Consider the following 24,429-nt stretch of genomic DNA (forward strand, 5'->3'; position numbering starts at 1 on the left):
TGTTTAATGTTGAATTCTGCTAGGACCTCTGTGCGGACACATGGCAGAAAAGTTAGGAAAGTTTTGAATTGAAAGGGATATGGTCGCAGGCAAGTTTGCATCTGGGGGTCCTTAAATAGCTCTGTGAAAACACTTACATTCTAGAACAGGCATTTTTGAATTTAAGTTATTCACAATGTTTCTTTTTATAACTGAGAAGACTAATAACTCTCAGCTAGTTGAAAGTCTTTATCTTGATTGCTTTTGTGCCAACTAATTACTTTCTTTTGCAGTGTACTATATGGAAATATTTTATGTAATTTAAGAACATATTATGCCAATTGTATACAGGTGTCAGAGTTTTCATACACAAATATTGAAAGATTGTTGAAAAAATTGCACATACCTGTTTGAACTCCATGTGAATCATATTACACTGTATGCTGCAGTGAATTTCACCCTAGACTAAGAACTCTTATGTACCTTACCTTGTACTCATCTTCCCTGTTTTTCATAGAAAAATTGGTTTGATGCAGTCATATATCTTCCACTGGCATCCCAGTTAATTGGCCATGCAGTGTCCCGGGTTAGGAAGCCGTTTGTGCTGTTTCCACTGGGCCACCTTTAACCAGGACACTGACTGCTTTTCCACTGAACGCAGTCATCCCCGGGGATCGAAGTGTCCTACCTTCAACCGGAAATGGGTGACTTTCTGCTGTCCTTTTTCCGCTGGTTTAATCAGCACGTCATCGTCATCTGACACCAGGGATAAGAATAGGGGTAGAGGCTGTCAATCCCCAGCGTGAAATGACATAATTTGATGCCGGCTTACTGACTGTTTTCTTTTTACACTGGACCCTGTCCCAGTTAATTCCCCGTTAATTCCTGGGACAATGACCCAGTGGAAAAGGAGCTTGTGTCACTTTTGAACTCTGATCTTTATAGTGGTACTGATGTTATTTGTGCTAATCTTGCAGATTCTCCTTCTGTTAGAGCAGCCCTCAACTTTGGGCTCATTGATGTTTACTTCTCTTGACTCTTGTGCAGTGTGTTGGCTCTTCTTCAACAATGTGCGATTCACTTCAGGAACATCTGTAATCATAAGGTCTTCTTTGTTCTTCTCCCAGTTGTGTGCTCGGAATGCACAGACTCAGCAAACTTTTCTGAAACGCTCATCAATCCTTATGTGATCATTTTTCAGAACCAGGTATCTTCTCTGTTTCCTTGATATCCATCTCTTCTCCGACCCGTGGGATGTTTCAGGATCCAAGCTCTGTGTACAGACTCAATCTCTTCTCCTCATGGCTAATGTTGTATGCTTACACACTTTCAACTGTTTTTCTTTTCTTTTACCATTCAAGTTTGCCTCATCAAGACTCGGTCGTGTTCCACATCTCCAGGGCATTGGTAATAATCCTGGAACATATCCTTTGGGGAGATTCTTGTTATTCTACAGTATAGGAGAAATGCTACAAATCAATGTCATTGATCAACTTTTCATAATCTGTTTCTTCATTACTTTTCACTAACCTTTCTGCTTCCCCAATTAAAATTAAGTGTTAAAGAAAGCTCATCATAAATTGAGAAAGTGAAATGATCTAAGCTATGGACAACAACTTAACATCCTAAACAGGTTCTTCCAAGAGGCAGTCTGCAGTAAAATCAGATGTTAATTCATAATTCCTATCTTACCTATTCTGACCTGCTGCACATGATTTATTTTAACCACTTCAAAAAGCTCTTAACTCTGAGAAGTTACCCACACCTAATTAGCGGTAAGTTATTTGCACTTGCTACTCAAGTTGTATGAACCGCTTTCACACCTGCAGTGAAGCTTTGGGAAGTTGTGTTCTGGAATGTTTTGTACATTTAGTTACTTGATCTTCTAAACTTTTGTCAAAACAAAGTGTAATGTGCGTCGAAAGAACCAAAGACTTGTTGATCCAAACCAAGGCTTTTATTAACTAAAAGACTGGAGCATATCACAAGTAGATCGACCAGTCCAGAATGACGTGGTCTGGCTAGGAGCAATCCTTTAAGACCTGCCAGTAGGTGTGGCTATGCTCTCAGCCAATCACAGTCATCCTACACTACTATCTGTACATATGTACATATACACCTTGGTGATAGAATCTGTACTATCACACAAAGTCAATAGACCTATCCCGAGTAAGCCAATCTCCTGCACGAGTTCTATGATAGTGAAGTGAATATTTCTTGTTATCGCTATTTAGGCAATCTGAGTTGGTACCTTCATTCTGCCAGCATGAAAATGCAGAATTTGTCCCTGAATAGTTAACAAAGACTCGTAGTCAGTAGCAAGGTTAGTAGTCCCAACATAAAGTGGTGAAACCTTGTAATTCCTTGTGATCAGTATGCATTTGACAAAAGCTATGGAGTTTCACTCTCTTCATAGTTAGAAACCCAGTAAGCAGTTTTTAGCGTGTGCTTAATGTAATGTATGATAAAGGACTCAGGGATGAAGCACTTTTTGCACTAATTATATGATAAAGGACTCAGGGATGTATCACTTTTTTGCACTAATTATAGGCTTTTGCTCTGTTTTCTCTGCTGCCCTTGTTTGCTTTACTTCAACTGTTGATGAAATGGGGTCAACCAACCCTGTAGTGAGGTTTGAGTAGCTTTTTGGTGCAGGATTACATCATACCTCAAAATTCTAGAACTCAATCATCTTTTTGAGATTTCTGGTCCCAATGATGGCCTTATTCTTCCCTTAAATGGGCTGTTTCCCATTTACAGACACTTACTCACTGACATAAAATCACTTCCTCCTGCATATTCTTTTTCAGCATGACATCTCCTTGACAAAGTCTTCCAACAACTCCTCAAGCATCCCAAGAAAAAGAACACCGCTTGACAATTAACATTCACAATGTCCTCCACGGTGGTTGTTTTAATTGAGACATAATTGTGATTGTACAGAGAGCATTGGACTTCTTGTAGAATCATATCCATTCAGTGCCTTAACTATTTTTTAGTGGTTAATGTAATCATCTGGTCTTTCACTACACATTCCCAAACAACTTGTTACGTGTTAATGATAAGTACTGTGATCTTCTTTCATCTCTGTTAAAATGGGCACAATGGTAAATCAAGTCTAATTTAGTAAACACCCCTGTCAATCTGGCCTATGTTCCTGAGATGCAAGACAAAGCCTTTTGTTCATCATCTGCTACTCTGCAAGAATTTTTATTCAGCTTTTTTCTGGTAGATGTACTTGCACCTCATGGAAACCATTTGATCAATTGGATCTATGGTGGGTCTCAGAACATTTCTACTCCCCACTGACATAATTTTCCCTGCAATTTTTTCTCCCTTCAATGCTCCTGGATTTTCCTACCACTCACCTACACCAGGAGAAATTTATAATAGCCATCAGCTCATGGGAGGTAGCTTGAGCACCCGTTGGAAACCCAGGTGATCACGGGAAGAACTTGCAAACTCCATAGGTGAGGTTAGAACTGAGCCTAGGTCATTGCGTTCTTGTCTGTCCTAGCTAAGACCATGAAAGGTATCTCTTAATTATTCTGTGTCACTTGAGTTATTCAAGTTTGACAGTTCAGCGCATAAGGTTTTAGATATGCAACAGGTCATTTTGGTATTTGGTTGAGTATGAATATGAGCTGGTGCCATTTCACATATAAACATGCTTTCAACTAAATGCATTTTTCTAATTCAACCTCAATGCTATAGAACTTTCCTTCCCCTAGTGGGTTTTGGCCAATTCATATAATCAGCCACAATAATCAGCTGCCTTGCCTCTATCCCATTATGGAGGATAATTTTCCATTCGTCCTAATGTTCTAAAAATCTTTCCAGGACATGTTCTCAACTTTAATGTGCTTCTCACCAATAGCATCTTCCTAAGCATCTGGCCACAATTATTCCATCTTTTAACGAAGCAGGAAGGTAAATATAAATATAAATATCTTGATTATTAATCATTTCTTTATCATTTTGAAATCACAGTTTTTATTTAATATATCACCTGTGCACTATTAAAATTCACTCCTCTGTTTTGTCAATCTCGTTCTGACCAGACAGTAATGAGGGTGCACCTCCCTTTGCTTCTGCATGTTGGATATTCACCAATTTACTGTGAAATCCTTGTTTAAAAGTTACTTCACAGGCGAATCTAACTTGTATATGCATTTGAAAGTATTTAGTCATTTTGCCTGAATATGACTTAACTTATTGGTGATCAAAGAATGCAGTATAATTACAATGCCTAATTTAAATGTTTTCAAACAATTTATGATCATTAATTTTTTTTCTTTTGTCTGATAATGGATTCCAAACTCTTAACTCTGCATTTTCCAACATTGGGTTGAAATGGCTTTGTAGACTTCCTACAACTTCATTAAATCAGACATTGATAATATAATGCATTTCAAGTAAAACTGCCAACATTGAACAAGTACCTGGCTTTAGTTCTACTGAGTCGATTGCCTTCCTGTGTAAGGGCTTATTCCAATCCGTTATCCCAATACCCTCAATTTTGACGATGCTGTTTCCCCAATAAACATTTCCATCTGTTGGATTGGTTCCTGTGCTTTGTTATAAAAACTAAAATTTCTAATTTATCTGGTCTCAGTAGTTAAGCTCCATGGTACTCAGACAGAAAACGTTGGAAACATTTAGCAAACTAGGCAGCTTCTGAGGAAGGAGAAATGATGTCAACTTTAAAGATTGAAGATCCTGTCAGCTTACATTTTTTTCCATTGATGCCCTATAAACTGCACAGATTTTCGAGCATTTTCTGTTATTGCTTCCTACATCCAGCATTTGCAGTTTTTTAAAACTTCCTGTGTTATTTTGCACTGTCTTCCACTTCAAAGACTGGGCTTGATTATTATTCACAGCAGGTATATTTTCTCAAATCTGAAATACATAAGAGTGCTGGAAGAACTCAGCAGGTCATGCAGCATCCATAGGAAGTAAAAGGCAGTTGACGTTTTGAGCCTGAGCCCTTTGTGGGAACCTTCAATGAAGGGCTCAAGCCTGAAATGGCCTTTTAATTCCCATGGATACTATGCTACATGCTGAGTCTCTCCAGTACTTTTGAGTGTTGCAGTCGACCCCAGCATCTGCAGATTTTCATGTTTATCTTTCCTCATTTTGTACCTGCTATGATCTGTACTTGTGATTAAACCTGAGCTTCTCAGGTTCATGCTAACAATATAACCATGTGCTCATTCATTCCTCTCAATGATCCCTTGGCTTTTGCCTGCTGTGATTCTTCACTGCCCTCTCTTTTTCATCAGTACAATGTATATGTAATCTGTGAGTTGTTAACTTCCAACAAATACTTCTGTACGGTGCTTAGGCTGACCTGCATGACTTCCAGCAATTTCTAAACAAGGTGCATATAATTTATTATGGTATTCTTCACAGAATGCCCACAGTACACAAATAAAATGCTACGAATGATACGGAACACATGTACAGGTTGCAGTTATAGATGATTGGAGTAATACATGTATGGGACATTGTCCAATAAAAATAAAATAAATAAGCACATTGAATACTAGATAGAGCATATTCTCATTGCTCAAGACTGTTATAGGGGCTAAATTTGTTTTCCTTAAATGTCACCTTAAATGCCCACCTACATAAGAGCAATGTTGAACTAATTGTAACCTCAATCTCACCTAACCCCTGTATCCTTTACCTCCTCACGTATCAAGAATGGGTGCCTTCAAAAAGACATGGTTTCCAATGTTGTTTGAGGAAGACTCAAGACTTCGATAGGAAAAAGAATCTCTGCCTTAAAAAAAATCTCTGCCTTTTATACTCCGATAGATACTCTCTTTCTAGATTCTTCCATTTTAACTACATCTAGACTTCTCATGATCTTACGTGTTTCAATTCAATCGCAGCTCATTCTTTCAAACTCCATTAGGTATAAACTTGTCCAGTTCAACCTGTCCTCGTAAGATTACCTGCTTATTCGAGATAATGCTTGATATAATATTCGAGATAATGCTTGATATGATTCCTCTAAATTATTTAAATATCTTTAAATTATTGCACCTTTACCTCAAAATTGGACTGGTACCATGCAATATTCTGGATGTGGCTTCCCAATGATTCAAGATGAATGAAGAATTACTCTCTTACTTTTACATTCAATTCTATGACAATAAATGTTTACTCACTACCAAGTATACAAACCACTTGTGAAAAATAACAAGTGCAGCCATATCCCTCTGCAATATCTCGCCAACCAATTGATATGATCATTTTCATTTTTTTTCTGCCAATTTCACATTTTTTGCACATGAGATTACATTTGCCAGACCTCGGGCCACTCATTTAACCTCCTTTACCTCTTCCTCAAAATTTGCTCTCCTATGTCTTTGTTGTGCCACCATCAAATTGAACAAACCTATCAGGCTCTTCATCCAAGTTATTTACGTAAATGATAGAGTTAGAGTTCCAGCATTGAACCCTTCACTATGCCAAGCATTACAAATTACCAACAAGAAAAAAAACATTTATACCTTCCTCTATTTCCTGTCAGCCAGCACTCTTCTATCCATGCCAGTTCTTAATGTAAAAAGCAAGAAAATAAACTTTAAAATCACAAGTTCTATTTCTACAATCACCCCTGTATTACAGAAAGTAGATACAGCTCATTGAAGTCATCTCTGAGGTTTGAGAGGTGCATAGTTGGGAACCTATGACAAATTACTAGAGCAGGACACTGTGCACAGTACAGCAGTCATTTTTAATAAGGCTGTAAAGATAGAGGCCTCCTGGATTGTGCTTATGGGTTGACAGATCTTACACTGCCAGAATAAGGCATGTTCTGGCAGTAGGCCATATTCATGTTAGCCCCAAACCATTTAAAATCTTATTTTTATCTGCACTTATTTTTTTAAGCCTTTATTTTTTTTTTTTGCCTTCAATAAAACCACAATGTTATTGTTAAAAGGAACGACTTTTCCCTGCCTGTCTCTGAAGTCTTGCAAACTTCTTGGAAGTTTTTGATGAGGCGACTCTATGAGATTGTTGTCAATCTAGATCAAGGATAAATGGTCTTAACCATTTGTGAGACAGTCAGAGGAAAGGAAGAATTGATGGCTTCCTGAATTCAATATATATTTAGAACTGTCATTGTTTGTTGATTCATTGTTTGCTTTGAGTGATGCACAGATTTTGGATAATATAGGATATTCTTTTTTTTCTGATTTGAATTGATCTTTCATTGAGACTGGGAAGTTTTCAAATTGAAAATACTTGCGGTGCCTAATTCTCAACTACCAGAAAGGATAATGTATTAAATGGTTAATGGATTTATTTTGTTTAAAAATATCCAGCTCAGATGTTCATCAAAGCTTCTATTCACTATAATTCAAGAAGATGTATTTGTCCAATTTTCAAATCCATTAATGTCATGGAACACTCAAAGGTTCTTTGTTAAGGCAACAGCACATTTAACAAAGAAAATAGATAAAGTAGGTTTTAATTAAATCAGATTTTTTTCTTGCAAAGGTGCTTTTTATCAGCACATGGAGCTGTGTGAAACAAAAGGTATGTTTCCCAGGCAAGAATCAGATAAACCAAAGCACTGTTGAATTTATTTTAGTTCAGAACAGGAATTTAACACAGTTAAAAAAAAACCCAGATGTTTTGGCAGCTTCAGTGTCCACAAGTTAAGTCAAAGCTTGGATGAATGATACAATGGGTTAGAATTGAGAGCTGAGACTGACAAACTAAGGTGATGTTCCCCTTAAGGGTAGTCCACAAAATAAAGGCTTACTTCAACACACCCCTCCATTCTATTACTTGAGGCTAAATTCATGATAAGATTAAGTTAATCCTCTTATTTTCTCTTCATTGAATGGATTAACAGACTCCTAAATTTCAGATCAACTCTAACACTGAATGATAGCTTGGAGGTTTTCTTCTACGCCCACTAACGATCTAAGGCTCGAAAATTTTCAGGACTTCTGCCAGTTTCCCACCAGGAAATAAGGTTGTGTCATATCTAGGAATCACGTGGTTATTTTATAAGTGGCAGAATCTCAATTTCTGACCATAGAGGTCCAGGTGTGAGTGTAGAAGTTGGCAAAGAGAAGCTGTACGCAAGGAAAAATATACTCAACAAAGAGTTTGCACAAGGCTGGAAGGAGTCCTGACATATCCGACCTCCAAGCCAGTTCATGTTCCAACTGGTTTTTATTTGGCCAAATGCTGGATTCTGACCAAAGATTCAGTTTTCATCTTAGCGAGGTCTTCACGGACATCTTCATCACTGAACAGAAATGGATTGGAGGTCAGATGTGGCAGAGAGGATCATTATAGCCTCCCCCACCCCCCCCCCTCCACACCACCAGCATCGACATGATCTATGAGGATCATTGTCTGAAAAGGACGTTAAAAATCATTAAGGACCCCCTTCCAACCTGTACACGGCATCTTTCTGTTGGGATGCAGGAGGATCAGAGCCAGCACCACCAGGCTGAGGAACAACTTCATCCCACGGGGAGTGAGAAGGCTGAATGACCAAAGGAACTGCTCACTCTAACCACCCGAGACTGTCATATCCATGTAACAATATTTATTTGTATAGATGAATACTTGTCCTGCATGTGTACTGTTTGTCTGTATTTGTTGTATGTCTCTGTGTTTTTACACTGAGGACCAGAGAACGCTGTTTCATTGGCTTGTACTTGTAGAATCAGATGACAATAAAGTTGACTTGACTTAACCTCCTTGCTCTTGGAATTGAGGAGAATACGGCATGTGTTTTGGAGGGGATTTGTGGGGTGTGAGAGGGTGAGTAGAGGGTGTTAAGTGGAAGCAGGAACTGGTCAAGCCATCTTCATTTGCAGCATATGAATATTTGAGTATTTGTTTGGATACCTGAGATACTGCCAAAGGATCCCTAGCACTTTAAATGAGAGATGTTCTCAGTGTTCCCCACAGAGGGACAATGTTGGAAGGCATCAAATGATCATGTATGTATGTAGTGCGCGACGAAAGAACCGAAGACTTGTTGATCCAAACCAAGGCTTTTATTAACTAAAAGATTGGAGCATATCACAAGTAGGTCGACCAGTCCAGAATGACCTGGTCTGGCTAGGAGCAATCCTTTAAGACCTGCCAGTAGGAGTGGCTACACTCTCAGCCAATCACAGTCATCCTACACTACCATCTGTGCATATGTACATATACACGTTGGTGTTAGAATCTGTCCTATCACAATGTAGAATCTGCTTTCCTTATGTGTGCAGATTCTCAAAACTCGAGTAATCTATTGGATTGTTATGAAGAACAATCACGGTGAAAATCCTTTTGAGGCAATCTGGAAATTCACTCTTCAGATGAGCACCTGGCCTTCTGTTTGGAGTGCTCAATGAGGGAAAATGTCCCACTCCTTGCCTTGAGATAGGACAAAACAAAAAAAATCTCAGTTTCTACTTTTCAGAGAAGCAAACACAAGGGAGATTTTTATTTTGTGACCAGATGTCAGAAGGAAATATTGAAAATCTTGGTGCGAGTTATGCATAATACACAGTGGCTGCCAACTTTATCATGTACATTATCAATTATAAAGTCAAATTATGCTTGTATTTAGTTGATAGAACATATAACCATAGCAGGAAAAGAAATTAATTGCCCTCAGTAAGCTTAAATAAGATTGCAATTATACTTTGATGTCATATGCTCTTTGGGAATTAATGGAGACTTGAAGCTAATACTGGAAGCTGGATTTTTAGAAAAAGTTGCTTCTGTGTCCCTCTGCCCACTTAAAGAAATCATACCATTGGAATCAATTGGGGTTCACTAATACCCTCTCTGCTTGGTTTCAGACCCTTCAGCTCCACCCGCCCCATCTAACGTGAGAGTCAGCAACTTTACTGCAAATAGCGATGGCACCATTACCACAAGGATCCTCTGGGATGTGTTGGAAGAGCCTGATATTCCTGTGCACCATTATAAGGTTTTTTGGAGCTGGACGGTCAACACAAAGTCAATGGTGCCAGCCAAAAAGAAAAGAAGGAAAACTATAAATGGAGTGAGTGGACTAATGATTGAAAGAAAGTACCTGTAAATGCTTTGTCTGGCAAACCAACTCCTATACAGTGAAACACAGAATGTAACAGACCTCCAGAGTGCAGCTGTTGTAAATCCAACTAACACAGGAGCCGCAGCTTACCTTGTCTGTCCTCTCTTCATATGAGCTGTGCTGAAAATGGGGAATATTATTTCACATTGTTAATTATTTGGGAAAGATGCAATTTATCATTTTTGTTTTCTTTTTACTCAACTCTGCTGTAACACTTAGCTTGAAGTTTGAAGATTCCAATTTAGTTTAGTTTGCAGATAAAGGCTGAACATATTGGGTAAAGCACAGGCATCCTGCTTTCAAATGTCGGTGTTTGAAGTTACTGCATGAATTCCAAGTAGGAAACCGATCTTGGAAGCTTGTGATATTGTATGAACATCAGTGATGTTTCCTATTCTTCACAGTCTCAAAACCATGTGGTCCTGGAGGGACTCCAGCCCAACAACAGCTATATGGTGGACCTGCAAGCTGTCGCATATTGGAGTCAAGTTCGTCTAAAAAGTGCCAAAGTCTCTCTGTATTTTGGCACCCCTCGAATACCCAGCACGAGTAAGGAAGCACGTTTTCTGTGATTATTGTAGCATTAATAGCTGTAGTGACTCCAAATGAAGTAGTTTGTAATTTAATACCCAGTGTGCTAAATGATTCAATATTTTCTTTAACTTTGTAATAACTTCAGCTTGAATCATTAAGTCAAGGCCCCATGTTGTCTAACTAGCTTCCTCTCTCTGCTACTTCAGCAAAGACGATATCCCATTTAAAATGAACCGATTGAAATATCACAGGGAGACATTTCATACAAGCCTTTCAAATGTTTTTCACGATTTCCAATTTAATTCTCATTTCCTCAAAGTGTAGACTGTATCAGATATTAATGTGTATTCTCATAGTGGAGAGATGAACGATCTCATCTTATCCTCCCTTTCCTTATATGAACTCTCCTCAGTAGGATCATTTCAATCCACTAACAATTTGGGAAAATAAGAAATTATAACTTCTACTTTTCACTCATCATTATTGTAGTTAACTCGGGGTTTCGAAGAAGCAATATTCTTTGAGACCACTGACCACTGCTCCCCATAGTTATAGGATATTAATTACACAGGACTGACCTCTGCATTTTGGAGTGGAGGAGGAACTGTGGATGTGCAGCTCAAATTTCCTGAATATCCAACAGTTGTCTGGTTGTCATTTGTCCTGGTGGGTGGGGCTTTTTAGAGTAGAAAGATACAATGGAGGAAAGTCCACCACGGAGAGGGAAAGTTCAGGAGGGAATGTGTGTAATGGTTTGAAGAAGTCACAGAGGAGCTGAAGGCAGAGAGGCAGAGGTGATAGTAGGGTAAAGTGGGATCAGAACAGATTACAGGCAGAAGGGTTCCAGGTCAGTCTCCTTAGCTTGTGCTTCCTAGTCCACAAGCAGTTCTGTAAATGCTTATGGGTTAAGTAATGTTCACTTTGTATATGATGAATCACAGACCTAGGAAACCCAGGTCATATTCAAGTTTGAAAGTTAATTTGGGTGTAATTGGGTAACATGGGTTTAAATGGCCAGAAATGGCTTCTTCCATTTTGTAAATACATTTTAAAAATTATTACATTATTTAACATCTCATAATATACCCTGCATAAAGGAAATAGAAATAACACAATTAAAATGGTATGTCCATTATTTATCAATCGATTGTAACAGTACAACCTGACGGAACAGTGTTCTCCGTCCACGGTGCAAAAATAGTGCATGCAGACAAATGGCACATATAAACAGATACATAGAACCTATAAGTTGCTTTAAAAAAATTTTTTTAGACATGCAGCACGGTTTATACGCTCTTCCGGCCACAAGCCCCTGCTGCCCAATTATACCCAATTAACCTACAACCCTGTACGTGTCTTAAATACATAAACTAGCAATAAATATTAATGAGCCATGGGGAGCTATTTCAGCATTCTTGCTGCCTGTGGGAAGAAGTTGTTCCTCAATCTGGTGGTTCCCAATGGGAGTGGCTGGAAGATTCTGTATGTGGGGTGGTAGGGGACCTCACAGATTTTGTGTGCTCTCTTTAAGCAATGATCTCAGTAAATCACTTCAATGGGTGCGTGTGTGTGTGTGTGTGTGTGTGTGTGTGTGTGTGTGTGTGTGTGTGTGTGTGTGTGTGTGTGTGTGTGTGTGTGTGTGTGGGGAGGTGGGGGGGGAAGGGAGACCTCGATTATGTTAATTACAAATGAAAGGACACATTAACATGGAAGCACACTGCCTCCTTTGAACCTAATAAGTGACTTCTGGGTGTTTACTTGCTGCCTCCAACCCCACTGGAAGAAGGTGGGTTTGATTCTTACCAGAGTCAGGCTTGGAATTTTTCAACTTTTGCCTCCTCCGACCCAAAACTATTGTTTTTGGTGATTAAAATCAACTACTGCCTGCTTCCCATTCTCCTTCCCATAACACTGACAGCAAAGGAAGAGTCTGTTTGCACTGTTTGTAACTGTAGTTTTATATGTACCCTATGCTATTTGACTTACTGAAACACTTCTACATATACTTCTTGCTCATTCTTTGATGAAGTGCTCAGGCCTGGAAAATTGGTTATTTTTACTTCCTATAGAGGCTGTGTGATCTACTGTTTCTCCAGCACTTTTATGTAGAGAACTCAACCTCCGTGTCTGCAGATTTTTTTCCTATTTAACTACATACACTGTTGTTTTATTTATTTATGTTTGTTTGTTTATTTATTTATTACTATATTTGATTACCTGCTGCATGGGCTGACTTGGCTGGATAGGAAGCAAAACAAAGCATTTTACTATATCTCAGTTCACATGACTGTAAACAATTCAATTCAAAAGGATGTCAGACCCAGCAGATTTATTCTTTACAGACGCCTGATCCCACCTTATTTTCACCACATCATCTCAATGTCTCCTTTCCTCTAAGCACATGTAACCAGCTTTTCCCTTTTGCCACTTTCCTCATTGTTCTGATCTGGCAACAATTGCTGCTTGTGGGAGCCAGTAAAAATAAGTTAATCTCAAAACATTAATTCCTTCATAACCAAATACAGCTTGCCAGGCCCAATGGGATGTGGCTGTGTGATTGTGTAGAGTTTTTGGAGGTTGGCATTTGGACTGTTCTGAGGAATAATGAGGTTCATGCTACACTCATTGCCTCACAATTTTCTCTTCTACTTGTCTCTAGTTTCCTTAAGTTACTTTTGTTGCACTTGACAGACTTTGTTAGGAAGCCAGCCAACATCTCTTCTCGCTGCTTGAAGATCAGTACCTTGAGGTTCAAGAACATTTTTTTTCCAACATCTATAAGGTTGTTGAACCTCTCCTTACTACCCTATTCATAAATTTCTCTGAAACTTCAAAAGGACCTACTTGCTCTATTGAAATGAACCTTTTTTGCAATTCTGTAATTGTGAATATTTATAATCTAGCTTTTATGTTTATTATATCTTTCTATATGATCATTTTATGCATACCATTGGTGTTTTTCTTTTACAAAGTACCTATATACCTGAAGCAAGTAAGAATGTTGGTATGTATGTACATTGTACTTACACGTTTGATAGCAAACTCATTATCTTAATAATTTATTGCCCTCTATTTTTCCTTCAGTGTTGGTTTTTGCATCTTCCCATTTTTGGACTTTCTCTTCCCTCGAAATCTCCTGTTTTTGTTTCACTTGGGTATATTGTGGCTCTGTAGGAAGGATGGAACTGACACTAACATTGGGTCTGACTGAGTTGGTTGGCCATGTGAATTGGCTCTCTGGCGAGTGTGGGTAGAGTGAGGCACAGAGGGACATGGCATCAGGTTTGACTCAAGTGGCTGTGCGGAATGAATCTCATTTAGTCTCGCAAATACCTATGGAAAGTCTTTCGTTTTCATGAAAGGTCTCGGGATAAGAAACTACAGAATTAGATAATCAAATCTGCTTAAACATTACAGATTAAACCAAATTGGATCTAAGATTCAACTTGTATAGTAACAAGCCTCTTTGATGATGAGCAGCCCAACATCACCTCTCCCATGCATTCCCAGTATGAGAAGACCTTATTCAGATTTCCCTGTTTTGACCAAAGTCATTCCGATTCAAGTTGACAAAATCTTTACAATCTGAAATAACTTATTGTAGATGATTTCATTGTATACTTCTGGCCTTTTTGAATATTTTATTTAAGAATTTTAAAACCAAATCCATATATACATATTCAATAAAGCTACAAAAGAAAGAAATTACACATGTTGTGTATATGTGTGTGATATATATCTGCAGCAGGGCTATTGTGGCACTACAACATCCAGAAGGAATCAAACCAGCTATGCATGATGACATCAATGCATGTCAGGCATGCGATTTGGGCTTTTAAAAGATTGCACAAGTTTTGAAGAGTAAATCAATTTGATTTGCTCAAAAAACGTCTTGTGTAGTTATTTCATCGTGTCCACTATGATTCCAGTGGCCACAGTTGGTGACCCCGATGAGTCCAAAAATATATTTTTGGGAAAACATGAACTCTGCAGCTGTTGCTGTGAGGCTACCACCTTTCTGGGCAGCTGAGCCTGAACTGTAGTTCCAACAGGCTGAAGCGCAATTTCACCTTTGCAAAGTTGAGTTCGACACCACTCGTTATTACCATCTCATCAGTGCCCTGGACCAGGCGACTTCCTATGGGATCCATCACGTACCAACAAGTATAATGCTTTAAAAGTACTTTTATTATGGGTATATGGCATGTCCCATAAGGAAAGGGACATGGGTTGGGAGACAGGGCCCCTTCAGAACCAATGGACAAAATGCTGTTCCTGGCATCTGGTGAAAGTCCCAATATGTTATTCGATCAGATCTCTTTGGAACGAATGTCAGATGGTATTAGGGTCTTGTTATCCAAGTGTTCATTTGAAGACCCAATGGCTGTAGTGGAGAAGGCAGACATCCTATGGCTGCCTAAAATGCACAGTGAGGAAAGACAAGTCTGCACAACCAACCGCTCCAATATAGATCCCGAGTCACACTCTAGTGCTTTTAGTACATCACTCCCTACAAGCATGTAATTCCCCAAGACAAACAAGCAGTCTGTGGACCTCGTCTTGGTGATATTATCACACCCAAGCGTTGGGGCATAAATGTCTGAAAATGCCTTCCACTTTGCCTGTTTGCGGGAAACATCCAGGCTATCTGCTAGTAAGGGCTGCGGCAATTGACAAGAAACCTGCAAGTCTACTGCATGTATGGGACCAGTTGTCCCAGTAAAAATTTCTTGTGCACGTGGGTTAAGAAATTAGTGTATCTCCACCCACTGGTTTTGATACACACTATTTTACCCTGGACCTGCAACTACGAGCAGTTAACAGTTCCCACATTCCAACCCTTGGCACCAGGAAGAAGAATGTCAAGTTCAAGAATCACCTTTACACTTGGCCATTCATTATAGTAGCAGTATCCCGACCTTTGCTTGGTGCAGATTTTCTTTGGGCTCATTCATTCCTCATCGACTTAAAAGGGCGTCGGCCAATAGATGGAACTACTCTTCAGACCATTCCTCTGGCAGACACCTCTACCCCTGCTTTGTGCCTCCAAACATTAAGTAAACTAGTGGATGAATTCTCCAAGCTGTTGGAAGATTTCCCTGAGATTACTACTCTACAATTTTCTGCCTCCACTGCAAAGCGCAGTGTTACTCACCACATTTGTACTAATGGCTCTCCTATCCATGCGAAAGTGCGCCACTTGCCTCGAGAAAAGCTGCACTTAGCTCAGGAAGAGTTTGCCAAGATGGAGGAACTAGGCATAATTCATAGGTCCGACAGCTCCTGGGCATCCCCATTACATATGGTCCCGAAACACAATGAAGGTTGGCAACCATGTGAAGATTACAGGCGGCTTAACGATGTCACCATTCTGAATCGTTATCCGATACCTCATAGTTAAGATTTTTCGGCTGATTTGCATGGAGCGAAGATCTTCTCAAAAATAAACTTGATGCGTGGCTGTCACCAAGTACCGGTAGCATTGGAAGACATTCCAAAACAGCAATAATGAGCCCGTTTGGGTTGTTCCAATTTTTACAAATGCCAATATGGATTAAAGAATGCTGCTCAGTCATTTCAAAGGGTGATGGATCCTTTAGGACATGGTATGACCAATGTCTTCATTTACCTCAATGACATGTTAGTGGCCAGTATGGCCAAGGAAGGACATCTTCGTACACTTTTTATTCATCTTCAAGAATTTGGACTGACCATCATTCCAAATAAGTGCATTTTTGGACAAGAAACAATTGATTTCTTGGGGCATGGGATTATTCCAGATGGTGTGACCCTGATGCAATCCAAAGTTGAGCCCATTTCCAAATCTCAAAACCTGCTACCATTAAAAGCCTACAGAAATTCTTGGGAATGGTAAATTTTTACTGTTGGTTTCTTCCGGGAGCTTCATATCATGAAGCCTCTTTTTAATTTCTGGAAATGCCAGAACCAATCATTGGACCGAAGAGGAAAACAATGCCTTTTTGAAGACAAAAGAATTGTTGACTCATGCCATTATGCTCAGCTACCCAGTTTTAAATGCAGCCACCACCCTTTCTACAGGTGCTCCCAGTATGGCTGTAGGAAGTGCACTTCATCAATATAGCAACAGGCAATGGAAACTGTTAGCATTCTTCAGCCGCCATCTTCATGAAGCAGAGAAGAAATACAGTGCTTTTGATAGGAACTTTGGCCATTTACTTGTCTATTTGACACTTGTGTTATTTTTTTTGGAGGGCAGAGACTTTACTATGTACACTGACCACAAGCCCTTAACATTTGCATTTCCAAGGTTACTACATTGTCAGTGCGACAGCAATGGCAATTATCATTCATTTCAGAATTTTCCAAAAATACTATATATTTCAGGAAAAGACAATGTAGTAGCTGATGCTTTGCCCTGTTTTGCTCCACTCGAGGTTTTGTCTGTAGATCAAGGTATTGCTACACAGCTTTGGCCGTGGCCCAAGAACATGACCATGAGATGAATGCTTATTGGTCTGCAATCATGAACCTGCAATTGAAGGATGTCCACATTGGATTTCTGTGATATATCAATGGGACACCCATGCCCAATAGTTCCAGCATCATGGAAACATTCAAATATTCGACTCTGTGCATGGTCTCTCACATTCATCAATTAGATCGACTGTTCGTATGGTTTCAGACAGGTTCGTGTGGCACGGTCTTAAAAAAGACATTACACAAATGGCAAGGTCCTGCATTGCTTGCTAAAAAACAGAGGTTCAGAGGCATACTGAGGCAATAGACTCTTGGTCTTTCCCAAGAGTTACTTGTCATTTTGCTCATGCCCACGTGGACATTGGTCCATTTCCTGTATCAAGAGGATGCTGTTATCCTTTTACAGTAATAGATAGGTTTATGCAATGGCCCGAGGCCGTGCCTTTGGTAGATGCTGCTGCAGACACTTGTGCTCGGGCGTTCCTCAGTTCCAGGGTGTCTCATTTTTGTTTACTGGTGCATGTTACTTTGGATAGAGGATCACAATTTACTTCCTCGCTGTGGACAGCCTTGTCTCGCTTCTCAGTACAACAATTCAGCATGCAACCACCTATCATCTCCAGGCCAATGGAAATGTGGAAAGATTTCATCAACATCTCAAGTCAGCTTTGATGGCTCGGTTAGAGGGCCTGAACTGGGCTGATGAGCTGCAATGGATATTACTGGGCATTAGAACAACTCCAAAGGAGGACCTCCAAGCTTCATCTGCTCAGCATTTAATACTATCATATCTCAAATGCTGGTGGATAAACTGTCCTTACTGGGACTCAAACTGTCCTTACTGGGACTCAATATGCCTCTCTGAATTTGAATTCTGGATTTCTTGACCAAAAAACCACAGTCAGACTGGGTTAGTAGCAAAATCACAAGTCCCATTACACTGAGCACTGGTGCTCCATTGAACTTATCACAGGAATGTGTGTTTAACCCGCGACGGTTCACGCTGCAGACTCACAACTGAACGGCCAGATTCAGTTCTAACAGAATCATCATTTGCAGATGATACAACAGTATTTGGCCTCGTTGGCAATAATACCAAACCAGCTTACAGTGAAGAGGTTAAGATGCTTGTAAAATGGTGCAAGTGCAACAATCTGAGTTTCATCGTGGACAAGAAAAAAGATGATTGGATGACTTCAGGAGGACAAAGGATGAACACTCTCCATTACACATCAACATTTCTGACATGGAGAGAGTGGAGAGCACAAAGCTCCTTGATGAGCATAAAAGAACAACCTATCCTGGATCCTCATTAGTCACGAAGGTGCAGTATTGTATACATTTCCTAAGGAGGTTGAGGAGGGCAAGGTGGCTGGCCCCCATGTTGACAACATTTTACAATAGCAGAATTGAAAGCGTCCTGCCTTGCTTCCTCATTGCGTGGTATTGTAACTGCAAAGCATCAGATTGGAAGTCAATACAGTGGATCATCAAAATGGCTGATAATGGAGGACTCCCTTTCCTCTTTTGATGATATTTACTTGGAATGTTGTTTAAATAAGGCTCAAAGAATTATAGAAGACCATTTCCATGCATCACCCAACACCTTGGACTCACTACCAGAGGAAGGAGGAACAGGAACATCAAAATCAGGACTGCCAGGCAGGGGAATAGCTGCTTCATGCAGCCTGTGAGATTAATGAATGGAGTAAATTATCTGAGTAACTGTTACTGAGTAAATTATCCTAAAATATTTATTTTAAATTATATGTTTATTACATATATTAAAATATGTGATTATTACATATTTTGTATATTTGTTTGCACCATGATCCAGAGAAACACAGTTTTATATGGTTGTATAAAGCTGCCAGATGATAATAAACTTGAACTTCAGAGTTCAACATGGTCTATGTTTGTCTGATAGCATTAGGCTGGTCGGAATTGATATACATTATTTTAAAGAGTTGTTGCTCAGGTGACAATAGCAATGCAATACAGCTGGCTTAATGAGAACATAAATATAATGTGGCCATTATTCAGAATTTCCCTTATCTAGCAGATTTGGAATCACTCTGGTCTGAAAAGAAATGAACAGGGATCATGTAATCCATTTGGATTTGATGCACTATGTTGAAGGAGTCATTTTAACATTGATGTTATTTCTTCAAAGGAGACTTTACAGCTTCAGCAACAAAATCCAGACATGGTGTTGTCAATACCCTCCCATCATCTCATGGGAAAAGAACTATACGTCTCATTGATGTCGGGGCTCCTTTCTATCAGGACAACCAACTTCAGGTTAAAGTTTACTGGAAGAAAATGGAAGGTATGCCTTACTGTATTATTCATATCTTCAAACTGAACTACTATTATTACAAGTTTACTTTCAAGGTATATTTGGATGGGGCAAGAGAAACAGTGTGCTTGTCTAATAAAATTGGCCTGCCAGAAATTGATCTTCAAATACTTGCTGATGTCTGTATTCTTATTATCTTCCTATTTTCCTAATTTTGAAACAAATTGGGTTTGAAACAATTCCTAATTATTGATAAAGCTTGAGTTGAAAGCTAAATGTGTTTTAAACACCAAAACAGATGTTTTCTTGAATTGAAGACTCCAAAACTGGGTAGCATCAGATGTATGCACTGAATGGAGGAGGAGTCACGTGATGGAGTAGTGGCCGGACGGTGAACTCCAGCCCTCTCCAGAAAAGTCGGGAAAAACAAGAGAAAATACAAAGGCACAGAAATACAAGTTAAAGAAAAGTGAGTATAAAGGTGGAAAGAAGATGGAGACAAAAGGAGAAAAATCAAAATCAACGGAAAGAAGAGAGGAAGAGAAGACAACGGAGGAAAAAGGTGAAGGCCTTACCTGTCCGAAGAGGCCCGCTGTGGAGAGAAGACCCCACTACCTCAGGTCGGTAGAAAAAGAACTACAACAATGGCTCACAGAGCCGAGTAAAAGTGCGCAACCGCGCATGCGCGAGGAGTCGCGCATGCGTGATGCGCATGAAAAAAAACACACCGACGGGAGGGGGGACCAGCTGGGGAGTCGATCTCCACAGCCGGCAACGACAGCTGCAGAACACCTGCAGCAAGAAGAGACCACAGAAGACAATGGAAACAAGAAAGAAGAGGAGGAAAGGGCAGCAAAGAAACAACAGATGGCCAACCTAGAGGAAGAAGAAGAGGAAGAATACAGTGAAATAGATAAAAGGAAAGGCAAGGTAAAGGATATACTTGCTCTTGTTAGAGGATACATGGAGTCATTTAAAGAATGGCAAACACAGGAATTCAATGATTTAAGAAGAAGAATAAACAACACAGAAAAGAAAATAAATAAAATGGATATGACCTTAACAGAAATGGGGAAAAAAATGGACAAGATGGAAGAACGGGCAATAGCAGCAGAAATGGAGGTAGAAGACTTAAAAAAGAAATTGGAGGAATCTAATAAAAAAACTAAAGAGACACAAGAATTACTAGCCCAAAAAATAGATATAATGGAAAATTATAACAGAAGAAATAACATAAAGATAGTGGGCCTTAAGGAAGATGTAGAAGGCAAGAATATGAGGGAGTTTATAAAAGAATGGATCCCTAAGGCCCTAGGATGTCCAGAACTACAGCAAGAAATGGAAATAGAAAGGGCACATAGAGCATTGGCCCCTAAACCACAACCACAACAAAAACCAAGATCTATTGTAGTAAAATTCCTAAGATATACTACAAGAGAAAAGGTGCTGGAGAAGACAATGGAAAAAGTAAGAGAGGGCAACAAACCACTGGAGTATAAAGGGCAAAAAATCTTCATTTATCCAGATATAAGCTTTGAACACCTAAAGAAGAGAAAAGAGTTCAATACAGCAAAAGCGATTTTATGGAAGAAAGGATATAAATTTACACTGAAGCATCCTGCGGTATTGAAAATATTTATTCCAGGACAACAAAACAGACTATTCTCGGATCCAGAAGAAGCACGAAAATTTGCAGAACAATTACAAAAATAGACTGAGGGATGAAGACGGGTAATGAGAGCAAAAATTATCACGATTGATATGTATGTGGGTAAAGACAAAAATAGACTGAGGGATGAAGACGGGTAAGGAGGGTAAAAATGACCACGATTGATATGTATGCGGGTAAAGAGGTATAAGAGTGAATAGAGACAATGGGCATATGTGAAAGTATCTGTAATTAGAGGAAAACATAGAGAGTATAGACAAGAATTAATAAGGGAAGGTAATGGAATAGAGAGAATAAGGAGGGAATTAAAAGAGTGACCTTTGTGACATATAAAAAGCGAAATCTTTTCTGGGGGGGGCTGGGTGGGGGAAAAGAGCGGTCACTGCAAAATCAGTTGACGCTTGCGAGTGGATTCGCAAATCCAAATGGAGAGGGGAGATGTGGTTGTCCGACAAGGGATAAAGGGCAACTCAGGAGGGGAAGGGGAGATTGGGGATAAAGAAGATAGAATTAGGAGAATAAGGAAAATGTTGGATGTTGTAGGAATGTTGTCTGGTAAAGAGTTGAAAATAAGAAAACAGAAATGGAAAAGGAGGAAAGGTAATGATGGAAAAATGGAAAGAGAAGATAAACAAAATATAAAATGGCTACGCTGAACTATATGACTCTAAATATTAATGGAATACATAACCAAATTAAAAGGAAGAAACTACTAAATTTACTGAAAAAGGAAAAAATAGATATAGCATTTGTCCAAGAAACACACTTAACTGAATTGGAGCACAAGAAATTAAAGAGAGATTGGGTAGGACATGTAACAGCAGCATCGTATAATTCAAAAGCAAGAGGAGTGGCTATATTAATTAGCAAAAATGTGCCATTTAAAATAGAAGAGGAAATAATAGATCCAGCAGGGAGATATGTTATGATAAAATGTCAGATATATTCAGAGCTTTGGAATCTACTTAATATATATTCACCTAACGAAGAAGATCAAAAGTTTATGCAAGATATCTTTTTGAAGGTAGCTAATACGCAAGGGAACATACTAATAGGAGGGGATTTCAATCTGAATTTGGATCCAAATATGGATAAAACGGGGAAAAAAATTAACAGGAAGAACAAAGTAACCAAATTTATAATTAAATCAATGCAAGAAATGAAACTTGTGGACATATGGAGGAAACAAAACCCAAAAGAAAAGGAATACTCACACTACTCGACTAGACATAAAACATACTCAAGGATAGACCTATTCCTGTTATCAGCCCACATTCAAGGGAGAGTTAGGAAAACGGAATATAAAGCTAGACTATTATCGGACCACTCACCCCTGTTATTGGCAATAGAGCTAGAGGACATCCCTCCAAGAATGTATAGATGGAGATTAAACCCCATGCTACTTAAAAGACAGGATTTTAGAGAATTTATTGAAAAACAATTAAAAATGTACTTTGAAGTAAATACGGAATCAGTGGAAGATAAGTTTATACTATGGGACGCAATGAAAGCATTCATTAGAGGGCAAATAATAAGTTATGCAATCAAGATGAAGAAGGACTATAATCAGGAAACAGAGCAGTTGGAAAGGGAAATAATAAACATAGAAAAAAAATTAGCAATAAAGGAAGATACAACCAAAAGAAGAGAATTGGCGGATAAAAAAATAAAATATGAAACATTACAAACATATAAGGTGGAGAAGAATATAATGAAGACAAAACAGAAATATTATGAACTAGGTGAAAAAACACACAAAATCTTAGCATGGCAGCTTAAGACAGAGCAAACTAAGAAAATGGTATTGGCAACAAGGAAAAAAGACAAACAAATTACATATAATCCAAAAGAAATTAAGGAAAACTTCAGAGAATTCTATGAACAATTATACCGAACTGAAAACGAAGGGAAAGAAGGGAAAATAGATGAATTTTTGACTAAAATTGAACTACCAAAACTACAAATAGAGGAACAAAATAAATTAACAGAACCATTTGGAACAGTAGAAATACAAGAGATAATAAAAAATTTACCAAATAATAAGACACCAGGAGAGGATGGACTCCCAATAGAATTCTACAAAACATTTAAAGACCTAATAATACCGCCCCTCCTGGATGTAATCAACCAGATTGATGAGACACAAAACTTACCAGATTCATGTAAAACAGCAATAATTACAGTGATACTAAAACAAGGGAAAGATCCACTCTCACCAGCGTCATATAGACCAATATCTCTGCTAAACACAGATTATAAGATAATAGCTAAACTATTAGCGAACAGATTAGCAGAACAGGTACCGAAAATGGTAAATTTAGACCAAACTGGATTTATCAAAAAAAGACGCACAACAGACAATATTTGTAAATTTATTAACTTAATTCATGCAGTAGAAGGAAATAGAGCACCAGCAGTGGCAGTTGCTTTAGACGCAGAGAAGGCCTTCGACAGAGTAGAATGGAATTACTTGTTCAAAGTATTGCAAAAATTCAGTTTACCGGAGAAGTATATTAATTGGATTAAAGCATTATATAAGGGACCGTTAGCGAAAGTGACAGTAAATGGACATGTATCAAAGCAATTTAACTTAAGCAGGTCAACGCGGCAGGGATGCCCACTATCACCATTATTGTTTGCGCTAGCTATAGAACCACTAGCAGAATCGATAAGAAGAGATAATAATATAAAAGGAATAAAAATAAAAGACAGGGAATATAAAATCAGTCTGTTTGCGGATGATGTGATAGTGTACTTAACAGAACCAGAACTATCAATAAAAGAACTATATAAGAAATTGAAGGAATATGGAGAAGTGTCGGGATACAAGATAAACGTAAATAAAAGTGAAGCAATGCCTATGAATAACGCGGATTTCTCAAAATTTAAGGAGGAATCCCCATTCAGATGGCAAACGCAGGCAATAAGATACCTAGGTGTGCAAATAAACAAAAATCTAGGCCAATTATATAAACTCAATTACAATCCACTAATGAAAAAATTACAGGACGATTTAGAGCATTGGAAAGAGCTACCACTAACACTGATAGGAAGGATAAACTGTATTAAAATGAACATTTTTCCAAGGATACTATACTTATTTCAGGCATTGCCAATACAACTGACAGAAAAATTCTTCAAAGAGTTAAAGAAAATAATAAGGAGATTTTTATGGAGAGGGGGGAAACCGAGGATAGCACTAGCTAAATTAACAGAATGGTATAAACAAGGAGGCTTACAATTGCCAAACTTCAAAAATTATTATAGAGCCGCACAATTAAGGTACCTATCAGATTTTTATCAAACAAGGGAAAAACCAGACTGGACGAGACTAGAATTAGATAAAATAGGGGAAAAGATACCTGAACACATATTATATAAATGGGACGA

General features: G+C 38.7%; 1 protein-coding gene across 1 annotated transcript in view; it reads left to right on the forward strand.

The window, feature by feature from the left end:
* LOC138739523 (anosmin-1) overlaps window positions 1-24,429 on the forward strand; it is a 221,031-nt gene that overhangs the window by 154,114 nt on the left and 42,488 nt on the right. The window contains exons 7-9 of the mRNA XM_069891769.1: window positions 9,822-10,027; window positions 10,483-10,627; window positions 19,245-19,400. Coding sequence (XP_069747870.1) covers window positions 9,822-10,027; window positions 10,483-10,627; window positions 19,245-19,400 — 507 coding nt within the window. The remainder of the gene's footprint in view (window positions 1-9,821; window positions 10,028-10,482; window positions 10,628-19,244; window positions 19,401-24,429) is intronic.

The sequence above is a fragment of the Narcine bancroftii genome, chromosome 7 (genome assembly GCF_036971445.1).
Source record: "Narcine bancroftii isolate sNarBan1 chromosome 7, sNarBan1.hap1, whole genome shotgun sequence".
Classification (NCBI taxonomy): Eukaryota; Metazoa; Chordata; class Chondrichthyes; order Torpediniformes; family Narcinidae; genus Narcine; species Narcine bancroftii.